At 39.3% G+C, this 10,000-nt stretch overlaps 2 protein-coding genes across 3 annotated transcripts in view; both read right to left on the bottom strand.

Annotated features, from left to right (window-relative positions):
• LOC135092960 (trichohyalin-like) overlaps positions 1-646 on the bottom strand; it is a 54,845-nt gene extending 54,199 nt beyond the window's left edge. The window contains exons 1-2 of the mRNA XM_063991783.1: positions 420-646; positions 1-59 (exon numbers count right to left, since the gene is read on the bottom strand). The exon at positions 1-59 is cut by the window's left edge and continues 122 nt beyond it. Of these exons, the coding sequence (XP_063847853.1) occupies positions 1-59; positions 420-646 (286 nt within the window). The remainder of the gene's footprint in view (positions 60-419) is intronic.
• A 5,682-nt stretch (positions 647-6,328) lies between these two features.
• The window catches only part of LOC135092906 (uncharacterized), a 17,476-nt gene continuing 13,804 nt past the window's right edge, over positions 6,329-10,000 (bottom strand). For both annotated transcript variants that reach the window (XM_063991689.1, XM_063991688.1), the window contains exons 7-9: positions 9,176-9,370; positions 7,600-7,716; positions 6,329-7,210 (exon numbers count right to left, since the gene is read on the bottom strand). In XM_063991689.1, coding sequence (XP_063847759.1) covers positions 6,746-7,210; positions 7,600-7,716; positions 9,176-9,370 — 777 coding nt within the window. In that variant the 3' untranslated portion in view covers positions 6,329-6,745. The remainder of the gene's footprint in view (positions 7,211-7,599; positions 7,717-9,175; positions 9,371-10,000) is intronic.

The raw sequence follows: 10,000 nt of genomic DNA, 5'->3' as shown, positions 1-10,000 counted from the left end.
TCGTCCACAGATGACCCCATGCCGCTGGTCTCCCCGTCTGTGTCTGCACGGGGGGGCACCTGGGAGGAGGAGGAGGAGGAGAATGAGATGAAAGATAAGGAGGAAGAAAAGAAGCAGGGAGGGATATGGAGGAGGAGGACAAGGAGGAGGAGGAAGAGGAAGAGGAGGAGGAGGAGGAGGAGGATAAAAAGGAAAAAAGATGAAAAGACAGGCAAAAGAGGGAAAAGAAGAAAGGAATTACAATGAAAGAAGAAGAAGAAGAAGAAGAAGAAGAAGAAGAAGAAGAAGAAGAAGAAAAAATATTCACATCAATTTCCAAACACTTTTAAAAACAAACACAAATAAAATAACATACACAACCGCCCACCCCGAACACCCCCAACACCCACACATACCTTCCTGCCACTAACTTTCCTCACAGGGCAACTAAAACAACCAAATAAATATAAAACACCCCAAAAAACACCCCTCCCATACATACCTTCCTGCCGACCTTCCTCTGCAGGGTGGCGTCCCTCACCTTGGCGCCCCTGTAGCTCTTGGGTGCCTGACTTGCCCAGCGCACGGAGGGTCCCACAAAGGGTTCCTCTAGGGGGTCTTCCTCATCCATTGAAGATTTTGAGCCTGACAGAAGCTTCGATCTCATCTCTGCTAGGTGTGTGTGTGTCTGTGTGTGTGTGAGGGTGTGTGTGTGTTTGAGTGGGTGTGTGAGGGTTTGTGTGTGCGTTTGTGGGTATGTGTTTGTCTGTGTGTGTGTAAGCAGCTGTGTTTGTTTGTGTATGAGCGCTTGTGTGTGTGCTTTTGGCTGTGTGCGTGTTTCTACGTGTACGTTTGGTTGTGTGTGCATCTGTGACTGTTTTGGCATGTGTGTGTGTGTCTGTGTGTATGCCCTGGTGTGTGCGTTCATGTACGTATCCGTGTATGTGTGTTTTGCCTTCATGTGTGTCTTGGGAGAGGTGGTGGTGGCAGTGGTGGTGGCTGTGTACGTAAGTCTTGGGTTTGTGTACGTTTTTGGCGCACATGACATGACTGTGTGTGTGGCTGTCTTGTTGTTGTTGTTGTTGTTGTTGCTGTTGTTGTTGTTGCTGTTGTTGTTGTTGTTTGACTCTCTCTCTTGTTCTTCACCAATTGTCACTTTCTGAACTGAATCCTGCAAGAGAGAGAGAGAGAGAGTGATAGAGTGAGAGTGAGAGAGAGAGAGAGAGAGAGAGAGAGAGAGAGAGAGAGAGAGAGAGAGAGAGAGAGAGAGAGAGAGAGAGAGAGATTTAATAAAGAGAGAAGATGGGAGAGGTTGGGGAGGAGGAGGAGGAGGAGGAGGAGGATGAGGAAGTAAAGAAAAGAGATTGAGGAAGAACACACACACACACAGACAGACACACACACACACACACACACACACACACACACACACACACACACACACACACAAAAAAAAAAAAAAACTTAAATTAAAACAAATAAATAGAAGAAAACAGAGAGAAGAAAAAAGAATAACTAAAAAGACAGAAGAAAGAATGAGGAAATGAAGCAACAGATATAAAGAAAAATAGGAAAGACACAAGAAGAAGAAGAAGAAGAAGAAGAAGAAGAAGAAGAAGAAAGAAGAAGTAGACATACAAAATAAAAAAAAAGTGAACTCATAAATAAAAAAATAAAGAAATGAAAAAAACAAACAAACACACAAACACAAGAAAACAAAACACATAAAAACAAAAAGAAAAAAGAAAAAGGAAAAAAAAAACACCATTAAAAACATGATCAAAACAGAAAGAAAAGAAAAAAGAAAGTAAAAGAAAAAAATTCAAATGCAATAAAAATAAACACAATTAAAACAAGGTCAAAACAAACACAGACTAACCTGGGAGTGTGTGAGGTCAGGAGAGGTTGTGAGGAGGTCAAGAGGGTCAGCCAGGAGGAGGAAGGTGTCTCGCATATCATCTGACAACACCACCTCTCCTCTTCCTCCTCCTCCTCCTACACCACCACCACCACCACCACCACCACCTCCAACCAGCCACACCATTTCATTCCTGCAAGAGAAATGTTTGGGTGAAGAGCCAGTGTACGTTTTCTCTTCATTACTGCACTTGTGTGGCCAATTAAGAGTATGGGTCAAGCTGGAAAGGTCAAATGTTTAGGGAAAAGATTAAGGGTCACATAAACACAGGAATGAGGGATTTGTATGTTGAAAATTCAGAGCCACTAACAAATCTTGGCTTTAGAATTCAAATATTTACTTACTATTACCAATAAGCAAGGCAGATCTTTACCAGTTTTCATAGTCTGTTCCAAGAAAAATCCCAGTGAGGCTTGTGTGTTATGTTGGCAGCCCTGCTCACCACTGGCCTGCTGTGTGTGGGGAAACTCAAATATTTCTTCCCTTAGCTCAACAATTACACAAGTTAGGTGGCTTTTGTTTATGTCCATGGATCAAGTGATGTTTGTTCAATAATATCACAGTTTTGAACCTTGGTAGGATAAAAAGACAAAGTAATTATGGTGAGTATAAGTTAAGGGTTTAAATTTTATGGTTTTTATATCACCTTACTTATAATGTGACGTCCAGCCACTGTGGGGTGGTGCTGGAAATAAAACGTGTCTTCTCGGACATAAAATATTCCTGCATGTGAGGAAATATGGTCATTATTGTAATTGTATTGTTTTAATATCTCATTAAGACAAACCATTATGCATTTGTTATTTCCTAATTACTGTACTCATTCTGGTTCATCAAGGCAAATCATCATACATATCTCATTAATTATTGTACTTTGCATATATTTTTCTTTGTTTATTTATTAAACACTTCAATTCCTGTGAAATATAGGGAAGAGCACTATTTCAGATAAAATGTCATACATCTCTCATTAATTATTGTACTGTGTTTTGTTTTTTACTTTACAATTATATTCTCTGCAGGACAAAAATTGATATTCCAGTAAATTTAAGTAAAAGGAAACAAAACAAACATTATAGCAAGACAAACTAAGAATCCTGTCAAAAAACTTAAATAGATAGACAATGTATATATATAATTCAACATAGAAGTTACTCCTGGAGAAAAAAAAAAAAAACTAAACTAAATAAAATAAAACCACAAGAGTAACACTGACCAAGACAAAGCAACAAACCAATACACAAATAAACAAACAAAGCCAAACACAAAACCAGTCCCACAGTAGAAAGCAACAGAATAAAAATCAACAATAACATTCCCCACACACATACACACACACACACACACACAAACTAACACTGCAAGAGAAACACAGACTAAAAGAATGATTGATAAACATTTCCATACACATAACAAAATAAATAAGTGTTTAAAACAAAAAAAAGAGAAATCCACAGGCATATAAAAACAGATTAAACATAACATTCCCTGAAAAAAGTAAATAAACAAATAAACAACAAGAAACCATAAAGAAGAAGAAGAAGAAGAAGAAGAAGAAGAAGAAGAAGAAGAAGAAGGAATCCTTATACAACCAAACAAACAAAAGCACTTACAAAAAAAAAAAATAATAAAATAAAATAAAAAAATAAATAAAAAAAATAAAAAATAAAGTAAAATAAAAAGTATTCAGTAGTTGTTTGTTTTATTAATGTACTAATTTATGAATCAAAAGCATATTTTCCTGATACATTTTGCTGCTTTGAAATACACAGGAGTAAGTGAAAGTATTTGATAGGATAGCAAACAAAACATGCATACATTAATAACACAAACAGTAACCAAACATTCCTTACACAAACAAACCATACAAACAAACAAACAAAGATCACACATTAATAACGCCAATAACAAACACATAGTACAGAAACAAAACAAATAAATAAATAAATAAAGACAATGGTAATGATCCTGATTCCGTTCCTGGCTTTATTAATGGTGTATCCTCTTCTATTCTTTAACAAATATGAAGTGTGGGAGAAGTGCCCCCTCCCCTCCACCACAACACACGCACTAGGGGGACACGTGGCAAAGCAGGTGTTTTGTGTGGCCAGAAAACACGAAACAATTCACTGATTCAAGATATAAAACTCAGTATCAGACAATAACTGGGGCACTTAAATCTTGTTCACCAATCTGGGGTTGCTGAGAAATTCCCACAGCCTTCCTTGTTGTTATAGAATAATAGCGAGGTCAACCAGCGACACTGCACACCCGTCGTCACAAGCAGCAGCCATTACTGTTATTGAAGTGACTGGTTTTTCATACACCATCATACAACACAGGGAATATTAAAATTGTCATGTGCTTCGGTCCAAGACACACACACCACATCTCTAAACAATAACTCAAAGTCTGGAATACCTTTTCTTCACTACTGAATGCTGAATCTATACACTGGATCCCAAGTTCAGTTCCGAGAGAGAGAGAGAGAGAGAGAGAGAGAGAGAGAGAGAGAGAGAGAGAGAGAGAGAGAGAGAGATTTACATAAAGTTGTCTCTCCTAAGCTTCTGTTCACTATATTGGAATCTCTCTCTCTCTCTCTCTCTCTTACTAACAACAACAACAACAATAACAACAACAACAACAACTACTACTACTACTACTATCATTATTATTATCACTATTGTTTTGAAGTAAATGAGATTGCACTTATAACACATGTGGTTTAGCGTTATCATCCAGTCTGTGCCATTAGGAACTTACCCCTTGGCCAATAAAAGAGTCCGCAAGCTTGTTTAAGGGGTTGGGGGGGGCTTAGGGGATGTGGGGAGCAGACTAGCAAGAAATACCGTAAGATGAATAATATGAATACTGATTGACAACCAAACATTTCCTGCACTAACAAACAAACAAAGACCACATGTTAGTAATATGAATAATAAGCAACATTCCTGTGATAACAAACTGACAAACAAAGATCACACGTTAATAATATGAATAATAAACAACATCCCTGCATTAACACACAAACAAACAAAGACCACACGTTAATAATATGAATAATAAGCAACATCCCTGCATTAACACACAGACAAACAAAGGCCACACGTTACATTACCTATGACAACCAAGACGAAGATAGTAAAGATGATAAAGAATATTACAACCATTAATGAATAACAGCCAGGCATTCCCACACTAACAAACAAAATAAACAAACAAACACACGCCACACGTTAGTAATACGCATAACAGCCAACATTCCTCACACGAACAAACAAAATAAATAAACAAACACGAACCGAAAGTCACCCTCACTCACCTTTCCTCCTGCAGGTTCTGGTCTAGGGGCGCCTCATTTCCCTGCTCCTGGCGCCCCTCACAGTACAGCAGGAGGGTCTGGCCGCCCGCCGCACCCTCCAGAAACATCCTCGCGCCTTCTCCCTCGTCCATGATTGCCCACACGCTCTTAAAATGGCTTAAAATGACTGAAATTTCCTCGTGTTTACTCCCAAAGGCGCCTCGTCAGCTGGTCTCGGTCTTGTTCTGAAATTCTTGATCTTGAGCTTTGGTTTCGCGGGAGATTTTTTTCCTCTTTTTTTAACGGGGCATGATTATTTAAATGGAATTTTCTTATTATTATCATAATCATCACCATCATTATTATTGGTATTATTATGAATGTCATTAACATTATATTACCATAATTGTTATTATTATTATTATTATTATTATTATTATTATTATTATTATTATTATTATTATTATTATTATTACTACTACTACTACTACTGTTACTACTACTGCTACTACTACTACTACTACTACTACTACTACTACTACTACTACTACTACTACTACTGCTGGTGCTGCTGCTGCTGCTGCTACTTCTACTACTAGCGTTACTTTTATTATTTTCATTATAATGATTATAATAATAATAATAATAATAATAATAATAATAATAATAATAATAATAATAATAATAATAATCATAATAATAATAATAACAACAATAATAATAATAATAATAATAATAATAATAATAATAATAATAATAATAATAATAATTATTATTATTATTATTATTATTATTATTATTATTATTATTATTATTATTATTATTTATTTACTTATTTTTTTCGTAGCGAGATTGGATTGATATTAATAACTTGTTCACTCATCTTTATTTGAAATATTTGAAAAGACAAGGAAAATGCAAATAAGAAACTCCGATTTAGTAAGATGCCAAGGAAACACGAAGGAAGATAAAGGAAGAGAGAGAGAGAGAGAGAGAGAGAGAGAGAGAGAGAGAGAGAGAGAGAGAGAGAGAGAGAGAGAGAGAGAGAGAGAGAGAGAGAGAGAGAGAGACGGGGATTTAAGACATTTACATAAACTTGTCTCTCTTAAGCTTCTGTTCACTATATTGGAATCTCTCTCTCTCTCTCTCTCTCTCTCTCTCTCTCTCTCTCTCTCTCTCTCTCTCTCTTACTTACAACAACGACAACGACAACAACGACAACAACAACGACAACAACAACAACAAGAACAACAACAACTACTACTACTACTACTATTACTGCTACTACTACCACTGCTACTACTACTACTACTGCTACTACTACTACTTCTAGTACTATTATAATTATTATTATTATTACTATTGTTTTGAACTAAGTGAGATGCAATATTATATTCTAATTTCAATTATTTTAGGCACTCAGTGATTTATTATTATTATTATTATTATTATTATTATTATTATTATTATTATTATTATTATTATCAAGTGCAAAACAAACAATATCCCTCTTCCTCCTTTTCCTCCTCCTCCTCTTCCTTTTCTATTCATATTCCTCCCTCCTCCTCCTCCACCACCCCCTCTCCATCTTCTTCCAGAACTCCTCCTCCTCCTTCTCCATCTTCACTTCCCTCATATCCTTCATGTTCCCCACTCCCCGATTCCTCCTCCTCCATCCCGTACTCCTCCTCCATCTCCTCCCCTTCCACCTCTTCCACGACCTCTACCTCTTCTTTCATCGGTGCTGGGAAGATCATAACACTACAGAAATACAAGATCAAGAACAAGATCAGGAGAATAGGCAACACGATCCTAAAAGTTAGATTCAGAACCTCCGCCCTAGTCCTCTTCTTGATCCTCTTTTGTTTTCCCGCGCAGCAGCAGATCCCGCCTTCCCGCGCGTGGCTTTGTTGGTTTGGTAAAGGTTCTGGGTTCACTTTGAGATTGAATCGCATGTAAAAAGGTTCTTCACATCTTATATCCTCCACTGTGGTGTCTGTGTTTTCCTCCGGCTGTTAAAGGGGGAAGGAGGAGGAGGAGAAGAAAGAATGGAAGGAAGGGAGAGTGGAAGGAAAGAATGACAGGAAAGGAGGAAAGAGAGACGAGTGATGGACAGGATGAAGGAGGAATAGGATAAAGGAAGGAATGAAAGAGAGAGTGAGGAAGGAATAGAAGGAAAAATAGGAAGGGAAGAGAGAGAGTAACGAATAAGGAAGGAGGGAGAGAAGTAATGAATTAAATACCGATGTTTTTATTATTTCTTAGTTAAACATTATTACTCAAATTTGCACAAAAGAAAAAAAAACTTGTATATGCGTAAATCTCTCTCTCTCTCTCTCTCTCTCTCTCTCTCTCTCTCTCTCTCTCTCTCTCTCTCTCTCTCTCTCTCTCTCTCTCTCACCTGTAAAGAGTTGACGGCCACCAGCGCCAGCATCACCACGAACAAAAATATAATGCAGAACACGAACCACATGTCCACGAGCTTCAGATAGGACGTCTGCGGGATGGACGCGCTCACCTGAAGGAGTGCAGGACGGGGAAAGGGCAGGGAAGGACGCAGGGAGGCAAGGAAGGAAGGAAAGATGGAAGGAAGGAAGGATTAGTCAGTTTAGTTGAGTTTACGTTGATTTTTTTGTTATTGTGAACCGTTTTCTTTGTTGTTTCTTCGTTTTCTTTTGTGTGTTTTTTTTGTGTTAACTCTCTCTCTCTCTCTCTCTCTCTCTCTCTCTCTCTCTCTCTCTCTCTCTCTCTCTCTCTCTCTCTCTCTCTCTCTCCGTAATTAACTCAAAGCTCGCCTCCTCTTCCTCCTCATCCTCCTCCTTCTCCTCCCCGTCCTTTCTCACATAATCACCTCCTCTTCTCCTTATATCCCTCCTCGCCTTTCTCAATATTTTCCTCCTCCTCTCCCTCCCTCTTCCTTCCTCCTTTCTATTCTCCTCCTCTCCCTCTTCCTATCTTGTTTCTTTATCTCAATTCCTTCTCCTCCTATCTTTTTCTCCTCTTATCTCTTTCCTCCTCCTTCTCTAACCTAATCATTCTTTCCCTCCTCCTCCTCCTCCTCCTCTATTCTTCTCATCTCTTAAGTCATCTCCCATTCTTCTATACTCCTCCTCCTCCTCCTCCTCCTCCTCTAATCTCCTTTCTAACACCACCTCCTCCTCCTCCTCTTCCTTTTTATGGTAAGGTTGGAAAGAAGATTAGACAAGTTTATGGATGGAGATGAGAGGAGGAAATAGGTAGGCATGTTTTATACAGGGACTGCCGCGTATAGGCCTAGTGTTTTCCTACAGCTGCCCTTGTGTTCTTAGTAGTAGTAGTAGTAGTAGTAGTAGTAGTAGTAGTAGTAGTAGTAGTAGATAGAAGCAGAGTGGCGCCGTATTCTGAAACACCTTCTGCCTGAGCTCATCTTCACTACATTCAAAAGGCTCTAGTTAAAGTTACGGTTGTTTTTCAAGGCCACATTGATGACTGGCCGGGCTGTCACGAGTGCTTCTCCTGTCAATAGTGTAGAAATCTTGTTAAATCACTAGGACTGCAAAAACACCCTTGAAAACCCGTGTTACTTCAACTACAGCCTTTGAGACCATAAAAAAAAAATCCTTAAAAACCCGCGTCACTTCAACTAGAGCCTCTAAAAACCCTTAAAAAAGCCCTTAAAAACCCGCATCACTTTAACTAGAACAACTGAACCGTAAAAACATCCTTAAAAACCCGCGTCACCTGAATCAGAGCCTTTGGAACCACAAAAACACCCTTAAAAACCCGCGTCACCTCAATTAGAGCCTTTGGAACCATAAAAACACCTTTGAAAAACCGCACTACTTCAACTAGAGCCTTTGGGACAATAGAAACGCCCTTCAAGACCCGCGACACTTCAACTAGAGCCTTTGGAACCACAAAAAAACACCCTTGAAAACCCGCGTAGTGAAGGTGCGGCGCAGAAGTGTTTCAGAATACGCCCTTAGATGTGGCAGTACCTGAGTGAAGAAGGCAGCCTCCACCAGCAGAGAGGTCAGCGTGGACATGATTCTGTCGCTGAAGTCGTCGAGGGGGAAGAAGAAGGTGAGGTAACCAACCACCAGCAGGAGGAAGGTAGGCACATAGGTGGAGGGGATGAAGTAACTGGAGAGGTTGATGAAACGGAACCGCAGTCTGAAGGCGCTGCGATTCTCCTGCCGAAGGATTGGGAAGGAAGCCAGATTAAGTAAGAGGTTTGTAAAGGGTTGGGTTAGACTATATGGGTTTGTGTTCATAGATGTTCTTATCTTTAGTGTCTTATCTGGTGTGTAAGGTAAGGTTAGGTTAGGTTAAGTTAGCTCAGGTTAGGTTAGGTTAGGTTAGGTTAGGTTAAGTTAGCTCAGGTTAAGTTAGGTTAGGTCAGGTTAGGTTAGAGGTACGTCAGGTCAGGTTAGATTAGGTCAGGTCTAGTTAGGTTAGGTCAGACTGGTCAGTTTAGGTTAAGTCAGTTGGGGTTAGGTTAGGTCAGGTTATGGTAAGTTAGGTTAGGTCAGGTCAAGTTAGGTTAAGTTAGGTTAGGTTGTTATTTTAGGTTAGGTCAGTCAGGTCAGGCTAGGTTAAGTCAGGTCGGGTCAGGGTAGGTTAGGTCAGGTCAAGTTAGGTTAGGTCAGGTTAGGTTAAGTTAGGTTAGGTTAGGTCAGTCAGGCGAGGTTAGGTTAAGTAAGGTGAGGTTAGATTAGGTTAGGTCAGGTTAGGTTAGGTCAGGTTAGATTAAGTTAGGTTAGGTCAGGTCAGGTCATGTTAGTTTAGGTTATGTTAGGTCAGGTGAGGCCAGGTGAGGCGGG

The sequence above is a fragment of the Scylla paramamosain genome, chromosome 41, assembly GCF_035594125.1.
Source record: "Scylla paramamosain isolate STU-SP2022 chromosome 41, ASM3559412v1, whole genome shotgun sequence".
NCBI lineage: Eukaryota > Metazoa > Arthropoda > Malacostraca > Decapoda > Portunidae > Scylla > Scylla paramamosain.
This window is presented reverse-complemented; position numbering and strand designations above follow the sequence as displayed.